At 42.6% G+C, this 27,103-nt stretch overlaps 2 protein-coding genes across 2 annotated transcripts in view; one reads left to right on the top strand and one right to left on the bottom strand.

The window, feature by feature from the left end:
* SLC24A2 (solute carrier family 24 member 2) overlaps nucleotides 1-22,471 on the top strand; it is a 162,307-nt gene extending 139,836 nt beyond the window's left edge. The window contains exon 10 of the mRNA XM_038170482.2: nucleotides 22,338-22,471. Coding sequence (XP_038026410.1) covers nucleotides 22,338-22,341 — 4 coding nt within the window. The 3' untranslated portion in view covers nucleotides 22,342-22,471. The remainder of the gene's footprint in view (nucleotides 1-22,337) is intronic.
* ACER2 (alkaline ceramidase 2) lies at nucleotides 1,835-26,674 on the bottom strand. The gene is made up of 6 exons (XM_027446179.3): nucleotides 26,474-26,674; nucleotides 17,680-17,794; nucleotides 16,636-16,777; nucleotides 12,704-12,841; nucleotides 5,906-6,043; nucleotides 1,835-5,227 (listed from the first exon to the last, which is right to left on the bottom strand). Exons 1-6 carry the CDS (start codon nucleotides 26,579-26,581, stop codon nucleotides 5,041-5,043), a joined length of 828 nt encoding a protein of 275 aa, XP_027301980.2. The 5' UTR covers nucleotides 26,582-26,674; the 3' UTR covers nucleotides 1,835-5,040.
* Between the last annotated feature and the right edge of the window lie 429 nt (nucleotides 26,675-27,103).

Below are 27,103 nucleotides of genomic sequence, written 5' to 3'. Positions count from 1 at the left end.
GTGATGTTGTATTTTTTTCCTTTTTAATGCAGTGATGTCACATTGCATTATATTTGGCTTCTGATTTACTAATCCTTCAGTTTCTTGCAAGAACTGTTCCTTCCCTAGTTTTTCTGCAACCAGCATTGTTGATGATGCCTATATATAATCCTTCACTATTACTCAATTTTGATTTATTTTCTACAATTCAGCAAGCTGCATTTGGATTACAGACCTATTTTTGATGGTGCTCGTGGATCTTCCCAGACTTCAGTTTACCAATACCTTCCATGTGGCTATTACTGAACAACTAAAGGCAAGCTGACCAAAAGATCCTGCTGAATGTCACTTGACACCTTTTTCAGGCTTGATAATGTACCGCTGAGAACAGCCCAGAAGCAGCTATCGAAACAATTTCACACTAATCCACAGAATTTTCATCAAACCCAGGTTTTCTAGCACTTTTATAATAACATCCTGTCAAACAATGCTAGAAATCTTATCAGTGTCAAAAATCTAACGTAATACCACTTTCTTCCATAGTCACAGGGACTGCAAATACCCTTTTGCAGAAGAAAACTAAATTAGGCAGACACAATTTGCTCTTGACAAACTCCTACTCACCTCCTTGCTATATGATGGGAGTTTGCAAACAACATTTTTTTTTTTCATTGTTCCTGAGTTTGCAGGCACAGAAGGCCTTTATATTTCTGTCTTGCTCAGCTGGCACTGTGTTTAACTGAAAGCCAGAAGGGTATATGGTGATCTAAGACTTTCGACTGTCCCTTTTTGGGAAGCATCTGAAGATGCTTAAAGATCCTCTTAAGATAGGGGAAAACAGCAGGTTCCTGAATGTTACAAAGAAGTAGTTCTGCCATCTCTGGAACACAAGCCTGTGAAACTCCTTCCTACAGCTCTTTCCCACGTGTAACCAGTTAGAGATGCTGTAAACTGGTATGAGCTGCAATTAAAGCCCATCCAAAACCTGAACATCAGTCTGGTTTCCTCCCTGGTCGGTTTCTGGTTTTTAATAACAAGGTTCATGGGGCAGCTTGTCTCACAGGCCTGGCTTCTCTACCTATTTTTTTACACAGCCAATAGGAAATTATCTCTACAGCTCTTCTCTGTGTCAGATTTGGTCAAAATATGCCAGGAGCTCTGAATTCGTCAGATAAATGCAGTGTTCCCCTTCTTTCCACAAGAAACAACATCAATAGTTTCCAGACAGAGCAGGCTGAGTGGCAGAACAATGTATGAGCCAACCCACCAGGTGTTTGTGACATCTTGTCAACTACAAACATCAACCGAGTGTGTAATGTTCTGGAATTACAGATACACTTTCACAACAGTTGCAAACTCAACAGTGGCTTATGGGGATTTTTTATGAAGGTTTTTCTGTGGAGCTGGATGAACTTTGGTAACAGGGAAGCAAGAAGGGAGAAGTAGGTGGAAGGAGTATTGTTTCCCTAAGTTGAGAGCACTATCTTCGGTAATGAATGCTGGAGATTTGCACTTTGTTCTCTCAGACGTACTCATTCAGGCACACTTTTCCATATTTGTGTTGATACGGTCCACTCATTTTTAGATGTTTCCTGCTACTCATCCCAGTTGCAAGTGCTTGCAAGTGAATCAAGTACTTATTCTACTCAGTGATTACTTTGCTTGGCAAACTGATTTTTTTTTTTTTATTTTGCCATTAGAGGTCTTCCATCTAATGCAGAGTTTCTCCTCCTCTAAACCGTTCTTACTTTTGTGAAGGAGAAGTTACCCTCACTATCGACCGTCCTGCTTCGAAGTATTATATTGGCAGCTGCATTCCTCTCCACAAACGTGATACATGAAAAGGCAAACAACATTTGTTCTGAATACGATTTAATGTTGCAAAGTATTACATGCTTTCCACAAATATTCAGTATACAGACTTCAACTGAGATGGAAAACAAAACAAAATAAAACAACCCCTTATATATACTATTTACTGTATATTTAGTAACTGTGAATTGGGCAAGTGTTTCCCATTGCTTGAGAGCTAAACATCCTTTCTTAAATACTGTTAAAGCTTAACATTCAAGGAATGATGGATATCACACACCAATATAAAGAACCTACATTATGCCCAACACATAACTGCATCCCACCAGTTAAACTAAAATACTAATTGAACCTATCATCCAGGAACCCAATCGCTTCCCACCAGCAATGGAAGAAAGCATTCCAGGATTTTAAAAGCTGAGGGTGCAGATACATCACTTCATACTCCAGTATAATATGGCTACTTGTGCGCTTCTCTATTCATCTGTATGATCAGGGCAGTGCACAAACCCTAAGTGTGCCAATCACATACTTCTTTGGGTACTGATGTTATCCTGAATTGGAGCCTTAGTCCAAAATATAATCTGTAAAGCTGCGAATCTGGTAAAAACTGCTTGTTTTTTTCTTTTTGGAAATAAAGGTGGCTTTTGCCAGAACATTTAAGTTAATATTAACTTAAGGTAAAGTGCAATAACTGTATCTGAAAATGCTGCTGTTACAAAAGAAAAACTCCCAATCAGTTCTACAGTGGAGTTCTGCATAACAGATAGAGATGTTTGTTAACAGAATCTCTCTGAACAATATGAAGGTTAGAGATCAGTCAGTAAATATGCAGGAGATGATTCTTGGCCTGTACCTGCATACATTCACTTCTGCAGTAGCTGAATGCACTGCTGCCATTTTTTAAGTTATAAAATCACTTATTTGTGAGCAGTAAGACTCTAAAGGGCAGAAAACAGCAGTTGTTAGGAGGTGGATTAGAACCCTTTAAGTCAGTTTTCCTTCAGATAAAATATTAAGTAGGAAGGCTCCAGTCATTTTGAACAGTACATACATCTGCAGTTACTAATTCCCCAAACAATACTGAAAATAACTTATTTATTGTAACATAATAATTTAATAAACAATATTGCAGAAATCTTACTCAAAGTAGGGCCATGTCAGGCAACCTTAACTGGGTTCCAGCCAGTAAGCCTATCTGTATAAGGTTCTCATCATAAGATTAATACCTGAGAAGTGTTTGAAACTAAGCATTTCATATTTATGGAGAGAGGAAGAAAAAAGGAAAAAAGCAGCTGTCTTTCAATGAGTAGCAACCATTACTGTGTGAATTGTTACAAAGTTTGTTTCATACAAAAAGTGTTCAAAAAACACATTTCTCCCAGACAAATCTACTAGCAAGTGGTATAAATGGTCATTGTTCCAGTGAAGTAAACAGATTTGACTGCTTTTGTGATCCATTAATCAATCTAAGAGTAGGCTACTTACCCGCTTTGAAGTTCTCAAGAAGTTATCTCTTACTAACAACTTGGCTTTAAGTGTAATAGCATACACCTCAGCTCTTGTTTTCTGTGCATAAATTTGAATACAAAAATTATCTGAAAGTTTTCACAACGCTTGAAAGGCTAATTTACCCCGAAGTTCTTTTAAAAGCCATTTTCCTAAAGATGATACTGTATACAGTATGTTTTCACACTGAGAAAAAGTAAGTATAACATGAGACTTACTAGCAAAGCACAGAGGAAATATTATTTCCTGGTCTAGTACTCAAAAAAGAAATAGCACTTTACTAAAGATGTACATCCAAATCCTTAACCTGCTTCCAGTTCTGGTATTTGGAGGAATGTAAGCAGACCCCATGTTCTCCAAGACTGCAGCTGTTACAGCTACAACTCCTAAGATTTAAAAAAAACAAACAAACAAAAAAAAAAAACACCTTCACTTTGCATTATTTTGTTATCAGACCTAGTGTTAATAGCTTGCAAGAACCATAGCAATTCCTGAACCTCAGTCTCAAAGTACAATCTTAAAACTGGATCTAAACATCGCTTATCTTTACAAAACAAGCTGAAAACAAACAGAAAACCTGAATCTACTATTCCTTTGCAAGAATGCCAGATTGAATGTCACATTTCAACGATTATTCAGATCTAATTTTTATCTTTGTTTTTAAGAAGTTATCTACATGTCCTGGTTTCAGGAAATTAAATCTGTCCTAACTGAAACCAGGATACTACGTTATCTACTTTTCCCTAAACATAACTAGCAGAGCACTGGACTATTGTTCATGTCACTTTGCAAAACTTTGGTGAGAAGTTAACTCTCAAATTAGACGTAGAGCTAGGCACATAGGAATCTTAATAATTTAACGACACTGTCTGTCAGTCCTTGCTGACCTGTGCTCTGATGGAAGTTAATCCTCACACTTCTGTGTGAGCTTCAATGACAAAGTGAAGACCAAATGTGTCAGCAGAGGTAGAAAGGGACTTCCGTAACATTCCTGTAAGAAGAAAATATGCAGTATAAAAATGTCCACAGATCAGTGGAAATACAGAAACTTTAAAACCCCCTGAATTCCTATTTAGTTTTAGGGAATGAATCTTCTGTCAGCTATTTCCAGTTTTACACTGCCTAACTGCACTGATCCAGATGCCCAGTGATAATCACTTTGCACAGGTCTCCTGCTGTACTTGGGGAAACAACCACATGCTCTGTGTTTAAGCTGATGCACACCCAGCCTCCCTGTGTTACCCTCCTGGCTGGGAGGAACATGAGCTCTGAGCACACTCTTGTGGTCATGTGCAAGTACATCCAAACGAGAGCTGAGAAGGACACAAAGATGGCATGTAGGCATCTTTGACAGACTTCTTTTACAAGGAAGGCCTCGAGCCAAGAGTTAACAACAGTAAATCAAGCACCGGAAGTGACCTACTGCAGAAACATAATTTCCGGACCCTGATATTTGGAAATAATTTTCATCAAGTGAAATGCTACATTAAAAACAAAGTGCAAAATAGAGTCAACCAGAGAAGACAGTTGTTACTTTAGTGTTCAAGAGCCTCCACCTTCCTGCCATCTCTCTCATCTCCAGAAAGAGGGGAAAGAACACACTTGCCATGTGTTTCTATGACACCTGGAAGTGCTGCATATCTGAAAGAGGATAAAATACAACCCTATTCACTTATCATTATTTAGATACTGTCTGTGCTGGAATGTAAGTTGAAAATCCATCCCATTCCGTGGCTAACTTCATGTGATCTTCACAGCTGACTTCTTGTGCGCGCAGAGGAGGGTGACGTAGGGAACGCCGATGAATGCCCATCTCTCACTGGGCCAGAACTTTATGACAGGGCCCTGCTCGGGGATCTCGGAGGCAGCGTCAAAATAAGCGAAACAGACACAGCCGAGGTACGCCGCAAGGCAAATCAAAATGTGCCTGAAAATAGACACCCCCCCCCAGAAAAACAAGAAAAGTTCAGTAACATGACTTCAGTAAAGCTATCAAACACATCATTATTCTTTAAAATCAGTCTGTCCTTCACCTTCTTCCCCAAATCCCCCATAGGGCTGTTGCATACCCTTTGCCTGCAGGCAAAGAATACAGAGAATAAGGAAAACTACAAAACCCTAGCTTATCCTCAGTCTAAACCGTCTGCAGCTTTTTGGTCTCTTTCCACCTTACAGAGTTGGCTAGAAATGCTGAGATTCAGCACTTTGGATAAGAGACCACAATTTGCTGGATGATAAAAGAGAAAAGGCGTCAAAGCCATTCACTGCTCCCACTTCATACCCAGCTGCTAACAGTGGATGTTTGAGCTTTTATAGTCTCTGCTCCAGCTGAGCAGTGCTGTGGGATTTTTAGCAACCCATACGGCAAGGAATTCAGTTGCAATTAATCAACTTAGTGCCTGTAGAATCTGATCAGGCCGAAGAGCCTCCTAAATCTGCCACCCTGGATAGCGTGAGACTTGCTCCTGGCTTACAATTTTACCAGTAAATCTGTTTAGCGCTAACCAGAAATAGCCACCAGCAGCCTACGCACTCAGCACAGAATGGTGCAGTGGTGAGGACCTGTCACGTATGAATCAAACTGGAGTTTATGTGCAACACTTACCATACACAGTGTAAATAGGGGAAGTTAAATGAGGACCAGATCTCACAAAAAACTTTGTCACTGATCCAGCAGAAAAGTGCTAGCATCCACCAAAGACCTGAAAACAGACCCAGTTTGTACACACGCAGGTTTTCGCACCTGAGGAGAAAAACACAAAGAAACTGTTGTAAAACAAAACAAAGTTTGCTTCATGCTGTTTGGCTGTATGCATTTCAGAAATGGGATTTATAAAGCCTCACACCCCTTTAAATGGCTCCACTAAAAATGTCCTGAAGAGAGTCACTTTATTTGCAATAAATATGACTCTGATACAAGGCACTGGTGAGGTCACAAAAGAAACATTTTAATCAGTAGCTGTGTTTTGGGTGTTGTCTTAAATACTGATGGGCAAGTGGTGGGCAAAGACTGAAGCATTCCCATACTAAGGAGATAACGTAAAAGAACAAGAGATTAGTTACACATCCTGTCTGGTAACAATCAGCCACTCAGCAAGTGCTCAGATTTGTTCACATTCTCTTTCCCATTGAATTTTTACTATAAAAGATTGGCAATATAAAGGAACTGGATGAATTGTTGTTTTGTTTTGTTGGTGGTGTGTTTTTTTAATTGGTTTGTTGAATTTCCCCCCCTACTATGCAGCAGTTCCAGAAAACTATGGAATAGGAACCTCTTCCCAAAGGACCCAAACAAGCATGCTTCATCAGATGGTGCCAGCACCCACAACTCACACAGAATTCCTCACACTGCCTAAGATGCAGTGCTCTCCTTCCACAAGAAACCATACCCGTTCACACAGAGGTACACTACAGAGACAAAGAGTACAGACACTTGCTGTGGTCACACACAGCACGGCCTGCCGTTGATCATCACTGAATAAAGCAGATGCAAGGCTACCTGCACAGCAGTATCTGTGTGGCAGGTCTACTCAAAAGCTCAGTTTTATTCCCCGATAAGATGCCTTGTTCTTTCCCATGTCTTGGAACTATCCTAAGAAATGTACAGCTTTGCTCAAAGAGTAAAATCAAAGGAGAAGAAAAAAGGTTATAAATATAATCCAGTTCCAGAATGCTATTGAAGTCAATAGTCTGATCTCTACCTACACTTGCTATTTTGAGGTTAGGCCTCTTGGTGCCACTAGATGCAGCTCTGCTGTTACTGAGATATATAATGCAAAGCTAGACTGGGATGTGATGAGCACTATGTGCTCAGCTTCCCTACCTTCTGCAAGAGCAAAGCTATGCTTTGGGTTTTTTTCCCATGCTTTTTGTTTGTTTGGTTGGTTGGTTTTAGTTAATTGTTAACCTCCCAGTGATTTTCCCAGGGATCTATGATCCTTCCAGTGCTACTAGACAGCTCATGCTTCAATGAACTACCCTTCTCATGTCAGTGATGTATACAGTAAGCACTCCCAAACCTACTAATCGGATGACAGTAATTTGTCTAAAGTTACTTGTCTGAGCTATATATCAAGAGTCAAGCCAATCGGCCAGGCAGAATGATAAGGAAAATTCACTTGGGGTGAATGCCTTGTTCTGCATCCTAACAGGAAAATAAGTCAATGCCAAGTGCCCCACAATCCCAGCCTCTGTCCCAAGGTCCTCAGGAGGGGCTCCTCTAATCTACACCTGTCTTCTTACACTTCTTCCAAAACATTATTGGGAATGTTTCCATGTTTTTCCCCTTCAGCAGATCAACGGTCATCCTTCCTCACTGCTCTGTAGACTTCAATCCTGTCACTCCAGTAGACTTGACACTGAATCACCTTTCTTCTCCCATGCTGATTTACCTCATGTGGGAGATAAGCAAAGCCTGGCAAATTGATCCTATAAAGGAACACCTCACCTTGTGTCAGTCAGAAGCAATCAAAATGTGTACCTCTGGAGCAGTGGGTAGGAATACGCAAGCACTTCTTTATCCTGTGCACTGCCATGCTATTTATAGTCCCTGATCATCTTTATATGCAACTGTCCTTGACATACGAAAAATGCAGTCTTCTCATAGCACAGCACAGCACAAGCCAAAATGCTCTTTGGTTCTTCTTTTTCCACACCAAATATTTGGCGTCTGAAATCTGTTGTTCTAGTTTGATACATTCACAGAGTTTACAAATTTTTTCATTACATCCTTCCTCAGGTGTGAGATGCTCTCTTAATTACTTAGTATCAAGCAGCAACAAGGATACCGACAATGCCTCCTGCCTCTCTGTGGTGGAAAAGCAGAACTGCAACTGCTGCCATGGCTTTGCTAACGGAGTCTAGCTAGGCATTCAGATAAATCAGAAACACACACGAAGTACTCTGTCCAGGAATGCTTTTCTGAATACACTGCCAGTGCAGCAGTCTACATGGATATGATGTATTGCAAGCTAAAAAAATTATGCAGCTTCTCCCACAAATCTACTGGAAATTTTTCACTCTTGAAATGCTGTTTCAGTTGACATTTTAACAGGCATTAGGGATTAAGAAACTCCCAAGGGTGAGTGGGAGGCTCCTTTTTAGGTAGCGGATTAATAACAAAAAAGCTACCTGCTACTTAGTGATGTTGACAAACTAATTTTCTCCACAGTCCTTTACACAAGCTGGCTTTAAGGTCTGGCATTACCTTCTTAAGACATCTATAAATAATGACACATTCAAAATTATCGCAGCTCTTTATTTATTAGGAGGAAAAAAAAAAAAAAAAAAGCTTCAACTACTGTCTAAACTCTAATCTCCTCCAGAAATAGATATTACAATAGTTGTTTCCATGACAAAGACACCTACATGACTTCCACACAAAAAAAAAAAAAAAAAGTATTTCACATAGCATATAAACCAAAGTGACTTCTTTCTTGGAACTGAATTTTGCTAACCATATGACAAACAAAAAACACACCATTAGAGGAGACAGTGCTGGCCCACAATAGCTTCAAGACAGCCTGTGCTGCATACTGTAAAAAAGGTATCTTTCTTCCTCCTCTGAAATAGTAGTTTTAATCTTTAAAGGCTATAAAGAGCATGAAGAAAAGGATAAGGAGATTTTTGAGTTGCATATGAAGTTCCAGAGCACAGATACAAGAATTCTTCCTCTTATGAGGCAACCTGGTAAGAAATATACCCACAATCTGGCACAGTTTTATAAGTAAAATTATACTGGTTTACTAATCCTCCTGCCTTTCAAAAAGTAAAACTAGACTGCTACTCAGGGCAATTCTGCATTCTGACAGAGCAAAGGGTACGTGTACTGAGAAGCCTTTTGTGTGTATGTAGCCTTTCCTGGACTTGTCTGAAGGATATAAACAAACATACGCACTTGCATCCCATTTAAGATAAGAGGCTTGACCTCGAATAGACAGCTCCTTTAGTCAGTGACCATGCCTGCCAACATCTGAGTAGTTTGAATACCAAGAAGAGAGAACAAGTACCCTGCATGGTTCAAAGAGTTCAAGGTTGCAAAGGCAAAATGAAAGCTTATTGAAAGAAACTTTCCTATCACAAGATCAGGTATAGAACTGGTATAGACTGTAACGACAGGTCAGTACCACCATCAGGAATTGCAGTTTATTTTTACAGCCTTAAAACACCAGCAGGGTGTGCTGCAAAACACTATTCTGAGGCAAAAAAAAAAAAAAAAAAAAAGTCAATCACAATTAGCTGAGCACAGATTGTTAATCCGTGCAACACTGCTGGGTTTTCTGTGATCACCCATCATAGAGTCTTCAGCTCCTGCTGTAATCATACTTCTTATGTGCTGAGGAAATGCATGCTAAGGCAACAAGAGAACTGCAAAGCTACATACCTGCCACTGTTTTTACCACAGTGAAGAGAGGCATTGCAAACACTACCTGGACACTGGCAAGACACAAACCAGTCACTTCCTTTACTTCTATATAGACACTGACAGTGATCATTGAAAGAAACACTGAAATGGAAACTGTCAGCTAGGGGTCTAAAACTGCTGCTCATCCTGCTGTGCATAGATCTGTGACATGCTCCTACCCTAGCTCAGTCTAGAAGAAGCTAGACCACAAAAGCCTGCATTTTCGTTAGCCCCTTTTGCCTACGCAATGCGCGGTGTTCTCTGTTTTAACACAAACAGCCACTATTTAAATACCGGAGCCTTTTCAAACACTGGTGTACCCCAGGCATTTGCTATATGAGGGTCTGTGCTGGTACACACTTCCAACAGCATTATCTTGCAAAGTCATGACATCCCCAACAAAACATACCAGCTTTTCTTCACACCAGTGCAGTTTCTGGATGTTAACAGCTTGATTTTGACACGGGTATTTCCATTTACACCCTAATAAATGTTTTGAACTTTTAACTAATTTAACCTTCTAATTAAGGGAAAAGGATAACTTTGGGCAAGCTGTGACCATGAAGTAGAGTTCCTCCACATCTAGATATCTAGTAGGAGAATCAAATATGAGCAGACAGACTTCAAGGTAGGGTGAGCCTTCACTGCTCAAGATTCAGATGTCAGCTGAGCAACAACACCTTACTATCTGTCTGCTGAGGGAGATAGTTACACACCTGATGACGACCCACTAAATCATATTAATTTGATGATACTATAATCTCTGTTGTTTTTGGCTTGGACCTGAAAACAACAGGATCCACACCTGCTTTCTCTATGATCACATCCCCTAAGAGAGCTCAATATTTTTCTGTGAAATACATGAAGGGATTTTTTTTGGACAGAAATAAGAAGTGTTAGAATTTCCTTGTTTTTCAGGAGCAAGTGTGCATTTAACCACCTTTTGCTGTTTTGATCATCTCACACCCACAGCACTTTCAAGCAGGGTGTCAAACCTACTAGTTCTGCATTTAAGAGCACAATGCTCCATAGTTACAGCAGTCTCTCCTCACCAAGGATGAATGAGAGGCAGAAAATTCTCATTTAAAGACAAAGTGCTTTTGATTCACCAAAATTCTGTACCAGATTTACAACAGCCTATAAAGAGAACACCACAACAACGTATTAGACCAAAACACCAACTTCAGCAATGAACAGAAGAAACTACTCTGAAGGTTCTTTTCCTTCTTTCCCAAAATAGCTTTCACAGACTAAGATCCACTGTAGTGTGCCAGGATTCATGTATGTAGCCCCCTACCATCTCTGGTAGTGGAAAATAGGAGAATCACAGGCATTTTACATAACTAATGTTATCTTTTTCTTCTGAGAACGAGATGAGTCAATCCCTCTGGGTTTACAAGAATTTATCTCATTTAAATTTCTCAGAGAACAGCATGGCTGTTCTCAATCAAATGTATAATTATTTGCCTTTTACATTTAGAAATTCATCAAGAAACATCATAGGTATTAAATCATCTTGATACACAATTGGCCATATGTCACTCTAGGTCCCTTTGGAATCATCAGTTCAGGTTTGTTTGTGCCCATAATTCTCAAAAAAAAAAAACAGGTAAACTCCACACATTTTAATGACCTTCCACTAGTTCAGTGAGTTTCAACAACAGAGTCTCAAAAAGCAAGTACATGTAGCCATATGAATTCCCAGATATGATCCAATAGCATTTAAATCTATAATACACTAACCATTTCTCCTCTCGAGTTACTCAGGAGCTCACGCCTCAAAAACTGGACTGTAGCGAGGTCACATAGATTGCTCACTGACACAATCAGATCTTCTACTGCTCTGTCAGTGGTTTCCTGGTGCTTTCATCAAAATGAGATGCCTCCACTAGCATCTACTGACTTTCTTCTCCACAGCTAACTTCTGTGCTGTTTCCCAAGTTTCTCTGACAACAAAAATAGCTGTTGCTTAGCAGGCCATCTAATGAGAAAAGACTCAAGAACTGTTCTAAAAACACATTACTAGCAGAGGCTTCCACTCTACAGGGAAATAGTGGCAGCACAGAGAAAGGTGGGAAACACGAAAAGTTCCCTGTTCTGACAAAAGCAGTTAGAATGTGGGCACTTTGTCCCACTCGTTTATTTCAATGGACATTTACAGATGCATTGTGTAAGAGAATATCCCAAGTTGGAAGGGGCCTACAGGAATCACAAGGACCATCAAGTCCAACTCCTTGGTCTACACAGGACAACCCAAAAATCAGACCATATGTCTGAGCGTCATCCAAATGCTTCATGAACTCCAACAGGCTCACCTGGAGACCTCCTCCGGGCCAACTTCCCGGAGAGCCTGACTAAGTGTCTGACCACCCTCTTTATGAGCAACCTTTTCCTAACACCCAGCCTGACCCTACCCTGTCCCAGCTCCATGCCATTTCCTCAGGTCTTAAGACCAATCTCAGGTTCTTCTCAATTTGCATCCTGGTTTCATAATGACAGGTAGCTATCGTCTGCAACCTAGTGATTATGTTTATCTTTGTTGGCCTGACACCACCATATTACCTGTGTTAGAAAACAAAGTAGTGAAGACTCACAATAAGCTTTGAGAGCTGGCACATCTTCCATGCATGCTTGAGCCTCAAACCCTGTTCCCTCCAGTACCCAGACTGTGATTATCTCACCCCTATGCAGACTTTACGGCAGAAAAGCTGTCACTGAAACAAAACTCTTGCCATGATTCCACAATAAATAAATTCTGGTTAGAACAGGTTGCAGGAAGAGATATGCTGCAAGAAGACAGACAATATCTGACCCAGTATATTCACCTACGGAAAAAAAAAAATCCTTGTCAAAAATGTCTGACCTGGCAGAGCAAGCTTATACCAGATCTCTGTGAGGGTGCTCTGCTCTCATAAGCACCGAAGCCAGATCTACTCTATCATCATATGGTAGCCTAAGGACCTCTGAAGACAAAACTTTAGTCAGGAGAAAAATACTCACCTCTTCAGCTCAGCAATGAGCAAAGCTGTGCAGGGAACACCCAGAGTCATTAGTGAGATGTTGTTGATGGCAGGCTTAATGAAGGCAAGGCAGGTAGTAACTCCAGACAGGACACCCACAGCAGCTTTAAACCTGCTCCTGAAGAGTTTTGGTGTTTTTTTTGGGGGGGAGGGTAGGGGTAAGGGAGAAAAAATGTTTTTAATTCCAAGCTTTTAATTAGTAAAACTAGAAATCTTAGTATAACTCTAACAGTGTAACAAAACTTAGGTTTCTTTAGGTGTGTTCAGAAGGTGCAATGACTGTGCATACGGTGCATGTGGATCCTGCACTGGCTTGTGTACATACAATGTTAATGATATAGATAAATCTTTTCCAGGCTAGTCTTCTGAAGCAGCCACGTATATGTATACACACAAATGCACACACAGAAACTCACATTAATCACTGTGAGTGATAATAAGTTTCAAAATACTAAGGTCCCATTCCCATTTTCCTTCTCACAAAAGAAGACAAGAACAAGACAATTTCTGTACCAGCACTGTAGTCAAAGCAGTTTTGTGTTATCCTTCTTCATGCTTTCAACATTGATTTTTAGGATTGTTTTTTATTATTATTATTATTATTACTAATGTCCCAGCTTCTAGAGCCAGGTTGCAGTCTGTTTGGTATATTCTTCATATAAACAAAATCAGTTATGCCACGTATAGACAGCCTGACAACTTTGAAATTAAACATATATTAATTGTTTAAAATTCAAATTTGGAATTTAAAACAACTCATTTCTAGACTGTGGCAGGACTATGGCAAATAGAGGTTCGTCATGCTGCCCCTGAACTACAGTCCCACAGCTGTATAAAACTAGTTGATGTTGAAGGATGGGTCTTCTCTTCTTAGGTCTAAGTTTCAAGTAGGGCCTCAGCATATTTGTGCAGCACCATTCCCTGGTCACCAGTGTCATCACCCTCATGTTCACCAAGCTCGTTACATGTACATTTGGCTTTAAAGATTTTATTTTTACTGGAAGGCAAAAAGTTACTTAAGTAGGAAGTTTTTATCTGGTGTAAGTGCTTTAATGACTGAGGACACCACAAATCAGTCATGGTAGATGGTAACACTTTCAACATTCAAAATCTGAGTGCGAAAAGGATGAAGAATGTAAAGACCACAGCTGAGAACAAAGGGCAGGTATAATTCTAGAAGAATGTTAGGCAAAGCAAAACATATAAAAATACATATCACAGAATCACAGAATCGTCTAGATTGGAAGAGAACTCCAAGATCACCTAGTCCAACCCCTGACCCAACACTAACCAGGTCCTCCACTAAACCATATCACTGAGCTCGACATCTAAACGTCTTTCCAAGACCTCCAGGGATGGTGACTCCACCACTTCCCTGGGCAGCCCATTCCAATGCCTCACAACCCTCTTGGTAAAGAAGATCTTCCTAAGATCCAACCTAAAACACCCCTGGCGCAACTTTAGCCCATTCCCCCTCGTCCTGTCACCAGGCACATGGGAGAACAGACCAACCCCCACCTCGCTACTGCCTCCTTTAAGATATCTGTAGAGTGTGATAAGGTCACCTTTGAGCCTCCTTTTCTCCAGGCTGAACAAGCCCAGCTCCCTCAGTTGCTCCCCGTAAGACTTGTTCTCCAGGCCCCTCACCAGCTTCGTCGCCCTTCTCTGGACTCGCTCAAGCACCTCGATGTCCTTCTTGTAGCGAGGGGCCCAAAACTGAACACAGTACTCGAGGTGCGGCCTCACCAGAGCTGTGTACAGGGGGACGATCACCTCCCTAGCCCTGCTGGTCACACTGTTTCTGATACAAGCCAGGATGCCGTTGGCCTTCTTGGCCACCTGAGCACACTGCTGCCTCATATTCAGCCGACTGTCCACCATCACTCCCAGGTCCTTCTCTGCCTGGCAGCTCTCCAACCACTCATCTCCCAGCCTGTAGCTCTGCTTGGGGTTATTGTGCCCCGGGTGCAGGACCCGGCACTTGGCCTTGTTGAACTTCATGCAGTTGACCTCAGCCCATCGGTGCAGCCTATCCAGATCCTCCTGCAGAGCCTTCCTACCCTCAAGCATATCGACACATGCGCATAGCTTGGTGTCATCTGCAAACTTACTGAGGGTGCACTCAATGCCCTCATCCAGATCATCGATGAAGATATTAAAGAGGACCGGCCCCAGCACCGAGCCCTGGGGAACACTACTAGTGACTGGCCTCCAGCTGGATTTGACTCCATTCACCATGACTCTTTGGGCCCGGCTACCCACACAATTTTTAACCCAGCAAAGCATGCACCAGTCCAAGCCATGAGCAGCCAGTTTCTTGAGGAGAATGCTGTGGGAAACGGTGCCAAAGGCCTTACTGAACTCAAGGTAGACAACATCCACAGCCTTTCCCTCATCCACCCAGAGTATCACTTTGTCATAGAAGGGTCATTTTATCATAGAAGGAAATGCAGAGAAGGAAAACACACGTATATGTGCTTGTGTGTAAATCAAACCTGTTCTGGGTTAGGCTTTTATGCCACCCAGTAAAATCCTTCCTCTGCACACTTCAGAAAGGAATCAAGACCTTAAGAAGTAACCTCCCCGACAGACTCTAGGGAGGAAGTATTCTGAGAAATTTAGGATGAGGGATATCCTTCACCTCGTCTCAGTCTTTTTATGGATCTGTTATAACCTGGCAGATTATTATTTACAGTTTTACAACCAAGCCCAAAAGAAACAGGATTTCACCCCAGAAATGCTACTAAAAAGAATACAGCTTAACGTTGTGGGCAATTCTACAAATCTACTAAGTAAACTAGCAGAAGGTAGTGATAGATTACATACAAGAATTCCTTTAGGCTTTTGAGGAATAATTTACATGCAGTCTGAAAAAATATTCAAGAGACAGAACTGTCCTTTATTTGAAGTATTTGAAGTAAAAGATATTTTATCTACCTTATAACCCCAGTAAAACCTGTTTGCTTCTTAAGCTGCAGGGGTCCAGTAATAGCACTGTACACCATTAAAATAGCAATAAGCAGAAGTGCTAAATTCACACTAACTTGACAAAAGCATTAGACCACAGTCTGTACACTGTAATTCAACATACACTTTTCTCAATGCAAGTTATTTTAAAGAATAGTCAATACAGGCACCAACCTTCCCTACAGACCCCTGACCCCAGCAACTTCTAACTGAGTATATGTCAGGGAAAAAGAGAAGGGAAAGAAAAAAAAAGAAAAAGACAACAATAGTATGAGTATGCTAGATGTATAAGCCTTAGGCCTTAGCAGTTTTCAGAGAGCAGGAAATTGGTGATGTGATTCAAATGTCTCCATTACCTCAATTACTTTATGCATAGAAAAGCAATAAATACAAAGGTTACAGCGTACATTTTTGGGAGGAACAAATCTTAAACAGATTCTTCAAACTGCCTATAAGGCTTTTTATTTTAACTCTGCAATAAAGAAAAATCCCCTTTGCAGCAACAAGAGACTTCTAAACAAACACCACGTGTAGCCTTTACTTAAAAACTACTTTTAACCACTGGCTTAAAACTTAAGATTAAAATTAAGCTGAATTCCATAGGTTTACTCATATGTACACTCTAGGCTAGATATATATAATATGATTAGATCATATATATATTATAGCATATATAAAAATGTGTCTTTCAAGAATTCAGAAGAACAGGCACTTCCAGAGGCACTGAACTCCAGAATCTGAAGTTATATGGCATAAAATACAACATGAAGACTTGTAGACTCAGGACTTCCAAAGAACAAAATGCAATGTAAGCAACTGGAGGAAAGTTGAGTGAGAAAGATAGAGGCAGCAGTGGTAATGTTAGATGATCACTCACTATCATTACACACAGGTTTATGTGAAATGTTTCAAGAGATAGGAATGTGTACCACATCGCACAATTACCTGTCATTCCGAAAAACTCTTGGTAGGTATCTCCTAGGGAACCACATGGCAAGAGCACACATCAGCACCCAGAGAATAGCCAGCTCATCCAGCATCTGGCCCAGGAAACTGAGGGTGGCATGAAAGTAAACAGACCCAATTCCTGAAAAAGTCAGGCAAAAATTACAATCAATAGTGTTTCATTACATAGAATGAAAGCTCATGATCAGGACTGCATAGCAAATGGTTGATACCATTTGGTCAAGAAAAGGAAAAAAAAAGTCACCAGCTTTCCTAGAAAAGCAATCCAGATCATGAGCATCTCATATTAATTACAAAACAAACACATTACAGAAACAGAAGCTAAAGATGTCATATCCTGCTAGAAAAGTAAATGAAAAAAAAAAGGTAGTAAAGTTAAATGCAAAAAAAAAAAAAAAGAAAGAAAAATAATAAATTCAAATGCTTCTTCTGCATTTTCTCAATAGCACAAGAAAGGATAACACAAATGTGTAAAGCAGCATGTGATTATGTGATGACTACTCTGTGATACAAGTTTACAGGTGGAAACTAGCTCACTTCCCCGCAGGGCTTTGAGTATCCCTTTACAAGTTCCGAGTGTTTTTAGGATTGAAAAGGCCTAAGAATTTCCCATCTACAAAATGAGTAAACCTTTGGGTCTACTATTAAAATGTCTCTATACATAGCAACATCTTTTATCCTCTCCAGTTTTGCTGAGCACTCTCAGAAATCTTGTATTCAATAACATCAGAAGATGGAGGGTCAGTGCTGTTCTAGAGTAAGCCCGGATACAAGTAAAAGAAGTTGTTCAAAGGAAAGACCGGAAGGGAACAGAACTAAGGTCAAAGAACCCTCCAACCTCAAACTGCAAAAAGTGTTTTCCTTTCAGAAACTACATGTGCTCTAACTTCAAGCAATTACAAACAAACTCCTCTGCAGACGTCAGTACTGCTTTGTTTTGCAGCAACAATCATGCGCAAGCAGGAAAAACTAATTTCCTCTCAGTTCGTGCACACACAGACAAACAGAAACTAATCAACTTACCGACCACAACTAGCAGAGTCCATATTAAATATATTCCACTGTTGAAGCAGGTTGCATATTGACGGAATAAGCACATACATATGGGTGGTAAAACAAAAAACAACACGTTGCTTATCTGTGAAAATAAAAAGTACCACAAAGACAGAAAATTAGCAAACATTTAATATCTACAGACTAAGACATCCATAAAAATACTGTCATCCAACGATGCCCCGACTCAACAAATTATGGCCCTCAGTTTATGTCAAAGATTAAATGTTTTTTCAAAGCATCAATACACTTTGTTTAACTTTATTAAACTAATAATAGCATAAAAACCATAAGCAATGTCAAGTGTGGTTAGTCGTATCTTTAAATCACCCTTCCAGTCTATTCCCTGAGCAATTTTAGTGAGAATATACATACACATACTTGGACTGTTGCTATTCATGAAGCCTACAACAGCAAACAGGGAAATCTAGCAAGTGAACTCTCCACTCAACAGTTGTCAAATTCAGCATGGAAAAAAGGGGGTAGTCAAGCTTTGTTGAAGTCAAGTCACTGAAAAATAGCTATGGTCTGGCAGGTCTGAAATACAAAGTTGAGCTAACAGAGTTAGAACCATTATTTTGTAGGGTAAAGAAAGCCTGAAGTTGTAAATGTTTTTGCACTTCATTTTTTCCTCTTGATTCTCTATTACATAAACAATCAAATATGACTGAAAAGAAGTTATAGAAAGGCGAAAAGGTAATTCAGACCACTGCTAATTGTTTTTAAATTTAATACATAAGACAGGAACAAAGACATATTTCCTCTTGCTTACCAACAATATAAAGCACCATTCTTTAGCTAGAAAATGTTTTACCTGTGATTACCAGGAGCTGTCACTGCAGTATTATCTGGTTCTCTCGGTAAGGAGCTGCCTGTGCTGAGGGCCAGCTATGGCCCGAGTTTAACCAAGCAGCCATGGAAGACTGCACTGCTGCTTCACAATGGAACAAGGACAAGGGTGAGCTACCGGACATTTTCCAATTTTTCCGGACATTTTCCCAGACATTTTTCAATTCAATTTTCCAGACATCTGTTGGGTAAGCAACTTGGCCAGGCACGCGCAGTCCGAATGGTTCCTACAATGCGTTGAAGATAATTTTCTGACGCAGTTGGTGGAGGAGCCAACAAGGAGGGGGCGTGCTCCTGGACCTTGTCCTTACCAACAGGGATGGGCTTGTTAGGGATGTGAAGGTTGGGGGCAGCTTGGGATGCAGTGACCATGAAATGGTGGAGTTCAAGATGGAACTTGGTGGAAGAACTAATGCTAAAAGCAGGATTGCTACCCTGGACTTTCGGAGAGCCAACTTCGACCTCTTCCAGGACCTGCTTGGGAGTATCTCATGGACTAGGTTGCTAGAAGGCAAGGGTGCATGTGGGAGCTGGGCTACATTTAAACAGCATTTCTTCCAAGATCAGGATCAGTGCATCCCTAAGAGTAGGAAATCGGGGAAGGGGGGCAGGAAACCTGTGTGGATGAGCAAGGAGCTCATCGATAAGATCAAAAGGAAGAGGAAGGTTTATGAAACGTGGAAAAAGAGCCTGTCCTCCCAAAAGGAGCACTGAAGTGTCAGGGCCTGCAGGGACGCGACAAGGAAGGCTAAAGCCCACCTAGAGATGAGGTTTGCAAAAGAGATAAAAGATAATAAGAAGGTTTTTTTTTTTTAAGTATGTAGACAGTAAAAGGAAGACTAGGGATAATGTGGGTCCCTTGCTGAATGAGGGGGATGTCCTGGTAATAGGAGACATTCAGAAAGCAGAGATACTGAATCCTTTCTTTGCTTCAGTCTTTGCTTCAAGGACTCCCCCCCAGGACTCCTTGACCCTGGAAGGAGGAGAAAGAGTCTGGGAAGTGGAGATCTCCCCCCTTGTTGACAAGAGAGTGGTCTGGGAGTGTCTGAGTGGGGTCAATGCACACAAATCCATGCGTCCTGATGCGATGCATTCACACGTGCTAAAGGAGTTACCAAAGGTGATTGTCAAACCACTCTCTATCATCTTTGAAAGGTCCTGAAGAAAAGGAGAGGTGCCTGAAGATTGGAGGATAGCCAATGTCACTCTGGTCTTCAAGAAAGGCAAGAAGGAGGATCTGGGAAACTACAGGCCAGCCAGTCTCACCTCTGTCCCTGAAAAGGTGTTGGAACTTGTTCTGGATGCCATTTCCAAGCAATTGGAAGAGAAGAAGGTTATGAGGAGCAGTCAGCATGGATTCACCAAGGGGAAGTCGTACTCGACCAACCTCGTTGCCTTCTATGATGGCATCACCAGCTGGGTAGATGAGGGGAAAGCAGTGGATGTGATCTACCTTGACTTTAGCAAGGCTTTTGACACTGTCTCTCATGACATCCTGATAGTAAAGCTGAGAAAGTGTGGGATAGAGGAGTGGACAGTAAGGTGGGTTGAGAACTGGCTGACTGGCCGAGCTCAGAGAGTGGTGATTGGTGGCACAGGGTCTCGCTGGAGACCTGTGACTAGTGGTGCTCCCCAGGGGTCAGTGCTGGGTCCAGTCTTGTTCAACATCTTTATCAATGACCTTGATGAGGGAATAGTGTCTGCCCTCAGCAAGTACGCCGATGACACAAAGCTGGGAGGAGTGGCTGACACACCAGAAGGCTGTGCTGCCATTCAGTGAGACCTGGACGCGCTGGAGAGATGGGCAGGAAGAAACCAAATGAGGTTTAATAAGAGCACGTGCAGAGTCCTGCACCTGGGAAGAAACAACCACATCTATCAGTACAGGCTGGGGGATGACCTGCTGGAGAGGAGCTCCAAGGAGAAGGACCTGGTGGACGACAGGTTGGCCATGAGCCAGCACCGTGCCCTGGTGGCCAAGAGGGCCAATGGGATCCTGGTGTGCATTAAAAGGAGCGTGGCCAGCAGGTCAAGGGAGGTGATCCTTCCCCTCTACTCTGTCCTGGTCAGGCCTCACCTGGAGTACTGTGTCCAGTTCTGGGCTCCCCGGTACAAAAAAAAAAAAAAAGACAGGGATCTCCTGGAAAGAGTCCAGCTGAGGGCCACAAAGATGATACAGGGCTTGGAACGTCTTCCTTATGAGGAAAGGCTGAGAGACCTGGGTCTGTTCAGCCTGGAGAAGAGAAGACTGAGAGGGGATCTCATCAATGTGTATAAATACCTGAGGGGTGGGGGACAGAAGGATTTGGCCAACCTCTTTTCAGCGGTTTGCAGTGACAGGACAAGGAGTAATAGCCACAAAATGGAGCACAGGAAGTTCCACACCAACATGAGAAAGAACTTCTTCATGGTGAGGGTGACGGAGCACTGGAACAGGCTGCCCAGGGAGGTTGTGGAGTCTCCTTCTCTGGAGATATTTAAGGCCTGTCTGGATGCCTACCTGGGCAGCCTGCTCTGAGGAACCTGCTTTGGCAGGGGGGTTGGACCCAATGATCTTTCGAAGTCCTTTACAACCCCTTCTATTCTGTGATTCTGTGATTCCCCAGCCTTGGTTTCCTCACAGTCCCCATGCCTATCCCAGGCACAAGACAATTATTGCCAGCAATATTCCCCTAAAATGGACACGTAAAACAACTCTGGGGTAACAGCACTCCTTTGGGACAGATCCCCTTTTCTCAAACACTTACAGACTTTTACTGACATTAACAAAAATCTAATGGAAAAGCATTCATGAATGGCATACAAAGAAGGCATTTGTTCATTCAGCTACTGTCCACCACTCAACACAGTCTCAGCCAGTGTGAGAGTAGAGGCTGCAATGATTAAGACCAGCACGTTTCATTTAACATTTGTGAGACTCATCACATCATACTCCTAGCTGGCACTCAAAATGACAATAACTACAGGAGCAGTTTCTCAGCGCTGCCTACTTCATGCATCACACCTTCCCTCACACTAAAGACACCTCCTCACAGACAAGCTGCATTTCCTTCAAAATTCTTGGCTAGATTTCATTCAAGTGAAATATGAAATACTTAGAAACATCTATAGTGCTCAGTTTAGAGCTGAAATATCCTACATCTTCTCTATGTAAAATAAAGCTGGAACAGCCGCTAGATAAACAGCAGGGAGAAATTTTCCTGTCGGCAGAAACCACCATCTTGTTCTCTTGACATTTTAACAAAACCACATCCACAGCAGCGTGTGTCCTAATGCTGCATGAAGTGCACAGGTAATTCCACTGCTACGAGCACCTGGTTGCCTGCCAGCTGGTGGCGAGGGCAAGAGAAAGGAGGGGATGGACAGAAAGAGGACAGAAAGATCGTGGCTGCTTTTGTAGACAGCAGGCATGAGGCCTGCCACAAAGAGGAGAAGCCACCACGCTCTCTGCAGGTGGGCCACCAGTCAGCCTGGGGGAACTCCAGCAGCCACTGGGCTGCCCTTCTAAACCAGTGCAGGGAAAGGTGAAATCCTGCTGCCAGTTACCATCTCCTACAGCTTGTTTTGTCAGACAGGTCCCCTCACAGACCCACATAGTTTCACAAGGGGCATTCACGCTGCTCAGCTTCGGACAGCTGGCTTACTCTGCCTGCCTCTCCAACTTCTTTAGCCTGTGGTAAAAGCTGCCCACTGCTGCAGGGAAGGCCAGAGCCCTACCAATTTCTTTCAGGCCCCCTCACAAACTGTCCTCTGATGAATACTCTCTCCTTTTCCGACAGCTGAAGAAGCAGGAAACCAGCCTCACAAACCAGATGGGAAAAAGCCACTGGGGCATGGACTGATGAGCAGCACCACAGACTGATGAGCACCTCCCCGGCAGCAATAAGAGGACTCCTCTGATGGAAATCTGTCAGCCACCAAGGTGGCAATTTCTGCCTTCATAATTCATACATTAAAGTGAACAAATTGACAGGTGGGAGGCACCTGGCTATGCCAGAATGCAGGACACAGAATATCCCTGAGGAGACAAGGTGAAGAGCAAAGAGTTATTTATAGAGAAATGTTCTAAGGCAGATTTTAAGAGGCAGATGAATCTGCTTAAGTCACATAAAACCTACATGTTCAACTGATCAGGCTTAGTAAAAGCACCTTCTATTCGCATAAAAACTACCCGTCTTTGTGCAGCAGAGACCTACAGCAACATCTGGAACACAGTCATAGACCACAATTCTAGTGTTTTACCTGCTTTTACAAGCACGAAGTGGGAGGGCTCTCCTTACCCCCTAAAAAGTAGGAAACACATACAATGACTGGTAGTAGGGACGATGTAACATGAGCAAGTCCTCTGGGGACCTCAGAGTGCTCTATACATTTTCTGGTTTTAGCCACAGTTAAGTCAATGGGGTGAAAAAAATGAAATAAATAAATAAAGATAGTTACAAACTAAGAAGTGTGAAAGAAACACTTTTCCTCTCTACAGCTCAAACTGACCGGTGAAATAAATCAGATTAGGTAATCACAACATATAAAAGTTAGGCTAGAAAGTCCTTATTCTGCCTAGAAACAAGATAAAGAAAATATGACTACTTGCCACACCTGTAACAACGCAGGTTTATATCACTGAGTAGATAACAAAGGAATGCTTCTGCCCTGCAGCAATGCTCTTCTGGCAATGAACTCCTCCTGTTCATGCTAAAGTAGTGCCTGCAAATCCAAGACCCTGCCAACCAGGAATTTGGCCATGATTTATACTATTTACAGAGGCCACCACAAATATTTCCTTTCATTGTAAAAGCTGAAATAATTCTGGAACTGAAATTCTTTCCTAGTAAGTTTACAAAAAAAAAAAAAAAAAAAAAAGATACTCATGTCTCTCTTTCATGCAATAGCTTAGTTCTGTTTCTTATATTCTATACACAGTAATTTCCTCAAGTTATATTCAAATCAGAGCTCTGGAACACTTCCGAAATATATAGCTTAAGTTTTCTTAGATGCAAGTTCAGAACCAAATAGGTCAACATCAGAACTGACCTGCTGGTTTTCATTCCCTGGTATCTGCTCAGCTCCCTACAAGAACCACAACCCTAGATATAATACAACCATTAACACCATCCTTCCCAAGCAAGTGAGGCACTTATCTCTGGTTTCAGAAAGTATTTTGCATATGAAATTTCTGATCTAACACATGATTGGCCTGTATGATTTGATAATCTAAAATAATTTGATTATTTGATAATCTAAGAACAGGAATACTCCCAATTTCCTTTGGGATCTGCACAAGGCAGCAATTCAAAATTACAGTTCTGGAAAAAGGGCAAGTAGCCCATCAATAAAAGCCCATCCTCTGTCTTTACACAATTCTGGGCCTTTAGTTTTAATTTCCATCTATCTACTTGTATGAAAGGAATATAGGACACAGGCCATAGACGGAATGCCAGAGCCCAGCTCAGATCTTGACCACATAACTTTGCTCACATCTGGCCACAGTCCCGACTCGTGATGTTTTCCACAGTCCTACCAAAGATTAAGTATTATTTACTATTTGGTAAGACTCACAGCCAGCAGCCGCGTCATTCAGCCACTAAGGCAACGTGTAGCACTACCTCTCTGCGAGAAGGAAGCAAAAACAAAGCAACTCTGCAGTGAGATTAGAGGCTTTACATCTTCAGCTTCTCAAGAGCATGCCACTCACAAATGCTGGAAGGCTGCTGTAGTAAAAAAAATGCCTCCAGAACACAAGAATGCTCTTGCATTCCTAAGACAGTCCAGTATTTTTTTGAAAAAACATGTATCTCCTTTCTAGTGGGGAACAGAAGAGGAATAAAAACACTAGCAATTCTCTCTTAAAATGGAAATTTGGCAAGAAATGTGTATAAAATGCACAACTGAGTGCAACAAACTGAACTGCACAGTATGAGCTTCAGTGTCAACAGAATAATGTTACATTTTTCAGGTGTTTAAAACTAAAACAATACTTTTTTTTTTTTTTTTTTTTTGCAATACCCCCACAAGCGGTAAGTTATTTTGAGCACACGGAGGCAGTTGTTCATGTTTTAGAGTAGGGTTACATTTCATCAGGATTTTTTTTTTTCCTAAAATTAATAAAAATAAAAAGCTGGTCTTCCTATAACAACTCTTTTGCATTATGAAATATCTCATGATCTCTTCACTTAGAGTGTGTAACATAAAATCCCATCACACTAATGTATGTTTTCAAAAATTGGTATAATCAATTTGTACAAAACTTCCGAACAGCTATTCTCCCACTCATTTAATCCAGGTGAGCACTTTAATTTACTTTTTAACTACATCACGTTAAATTTATGCAAAATGTTAAGACTGGGACACAGAAGAATAATTAAATTGATCTTTCTAAATACATTTCAAATAAGCTGTTCCAATTCCGTGCTTACTTGTATACTGTGTGAGACCACAACTACAACTCTGACCTTAGCTGTGACAATTTAAAATGCAGATTAGCAAGGTTTTAATCTACAGCTTGAAGACACAGATACCAGATTCAGGTCTGCAGTGGAGTCCATCCTGAAACTTAAAAAGGTTTTGAATCAGAACTGAGGCATCTCAGAAGGAATAACATTCAGCCTCCCTTTTTTGGTGCCTGTCAGAGCAGGAGAAATCTTCCCTACTGCCCTGTCGGCATCTGTCTTTTGAGGACACTGTCACACAAGCCCATCAATACACTGTGAATCCAACAGCCTTAATTTTCAGAATCTGCAAAGACAGAAGTCACACAATGACTTCACTACTGAAGAAAGGTGAAATGTGTCTACCCTCAACACAGCCTCTCTTCCACACCCCTTTGGTGTACAGCAAGCTGGTTTGTACATAGCTGCTGCAATACCAGGGGCTTCGGGGCAAACTTTTCAGTACGTGTTTCAGTGCTAATCTGTCTGGAAGCTCACTTATTCACCTGGACGTGCCTGCAGCTCCTAGCATTTTGCAAGCTTCTTTGCCACAGCTAATCAGCTCCGCACAGGCAGAAGGATATCCATCCCCCTGCATAGCCGGCTCCGAAATGCGTCACTTTCTTCAAGAAACTTCTTGTTTACCCTGACCTTTTTCCTCCCTTTGTTTTTGGTTCTTGCACGGTGACACCAAGAAACAAAGAAAGCAGGCAGCTTCCCCCCACACCCTCCAACCCCTCCAGCAGTACAGACCAGACGCCACCCCGATGACGGTGGCACAGAAGTATGAGAAGCAGCAACAGGTTAGCGCTGTGCACCGTGGGCAGGGCAGTCACTTGCTCTGAACACACACACACACACACACACACAGCACTCCCCATGAGCTGCACTCCAGGCATCTTTTTCTTCCCTTCACTGTCGCGCAGCGCTACCATCTGATGCGAGCGGCCAGGGAAACAGCTTGAAAGGGAAGGAGAGCTGAGACAAAGATGAGATTTGGGAAAAAAAAATAAAATAATAAGAAAAAAAAATCAAAGGCTGTTGTGATATAAAACACGGACAAAGCAGCTGCCCCAGCTCCCTGTCTGTGCGCCCACCCGCCACCACAGCACAGCAACCCCGGGGCAGCCGTGCCGGGAGGTCACTCGCAGAGCTCCCTCCTGTTGATCGGCCCTTCACGGGCAGCCAAGCTGCCAGAAAGCCGGGTGCATGATCTCACAGCCTGGCGGATCCGCCTGCCAAACTCCCGGGTACACAAACAAGGCGCACCCCCCTCCAGGGTGCTGGCCGCAGGGCAGCCCGGCTCGGCTGCGGCTGGCAGGAGGGGGCTCGGGGGTGCACGGCGGCTCATTAGAAGCAGCGCTAATTACCCTCATTAATTACCCGACCCGACACTGCCCAGCGCCCCACAGCCGTGCGAAGGCCGGCACCCGGGGTGTGTGAGCGGGGTGTGAGGCGGTCCCGCACGCTGCCCCCCGGCCCCCTCGCACCGTGTTGTAGAACTCGGCGATGGCGGGCACGATGGTGTAGTTGTCCTCGCACCAGTCCACCTCCGAGCTGCCGGCCCGCAGCTGGTCCCACCACAGCAGCGTGCCCATGGCTCCCCGCCGCGGCACGACGAGGCGGCTGCTGCTGCTCCTGCTGCTGCTGCTGCTTTATCACCTCCTCCTGCTGCTCTATCGCCGCCTCCTCCTGCTTTATCGCCGCCTCCTCCTCCTTCTCCTCTCGCCCCGCGGCCTGCGGGGCCGGCGGCGCCCCGGGCTTGCGTGAGGCTTGGCCGGGGCCGCGCTGCCTGCCCCCACGGGGCTCCTCCAGCCGGCTCCTCTCTGCAGCCCGCCCGGCTGCCTTCCTGTCTGCCCTCACCCCTCCTTCCTTCGTCTGCACTGAAAATGGGTTCCAAAGCAGCTGGCAGCTCCTCGTCTTCCCCCGTGCTGTGTTCACTCTGCACGCGCACTGACTTTTACACATCTACAGACAGGTGTACTGGAGAGGCAGCCAGCTGGGTGTGCATTTCATCCTCCGTGAAACATAAAGGCTTAGGCATAAAGGCTCAGATTATATTTTTACTTCACTAATTGCCTTCCTGAGAAAGGTCGCTTCCAGGTAACCTGCCTTCTTTA

This window comes from Anas platyrhynchos, chromosome Z, assembly GCF_047663525.1.
Source record: "Anas platyrhynchos isolate ZD024472 breed Pekin duck chromosome Z, IASCAAS_PekinDuck_T2T, whole genome shotgun sequence".
In the NCBI taxonomy this organism is placed as follows: Eukaryota; Metazoa; Chordata; class Aves; order Anseriformes; family Anatidae; genus Anas; species Anas platyrhynchos.
This window is presented reverse-complemented; position numbering and strand designations above follow the sequence as displayed.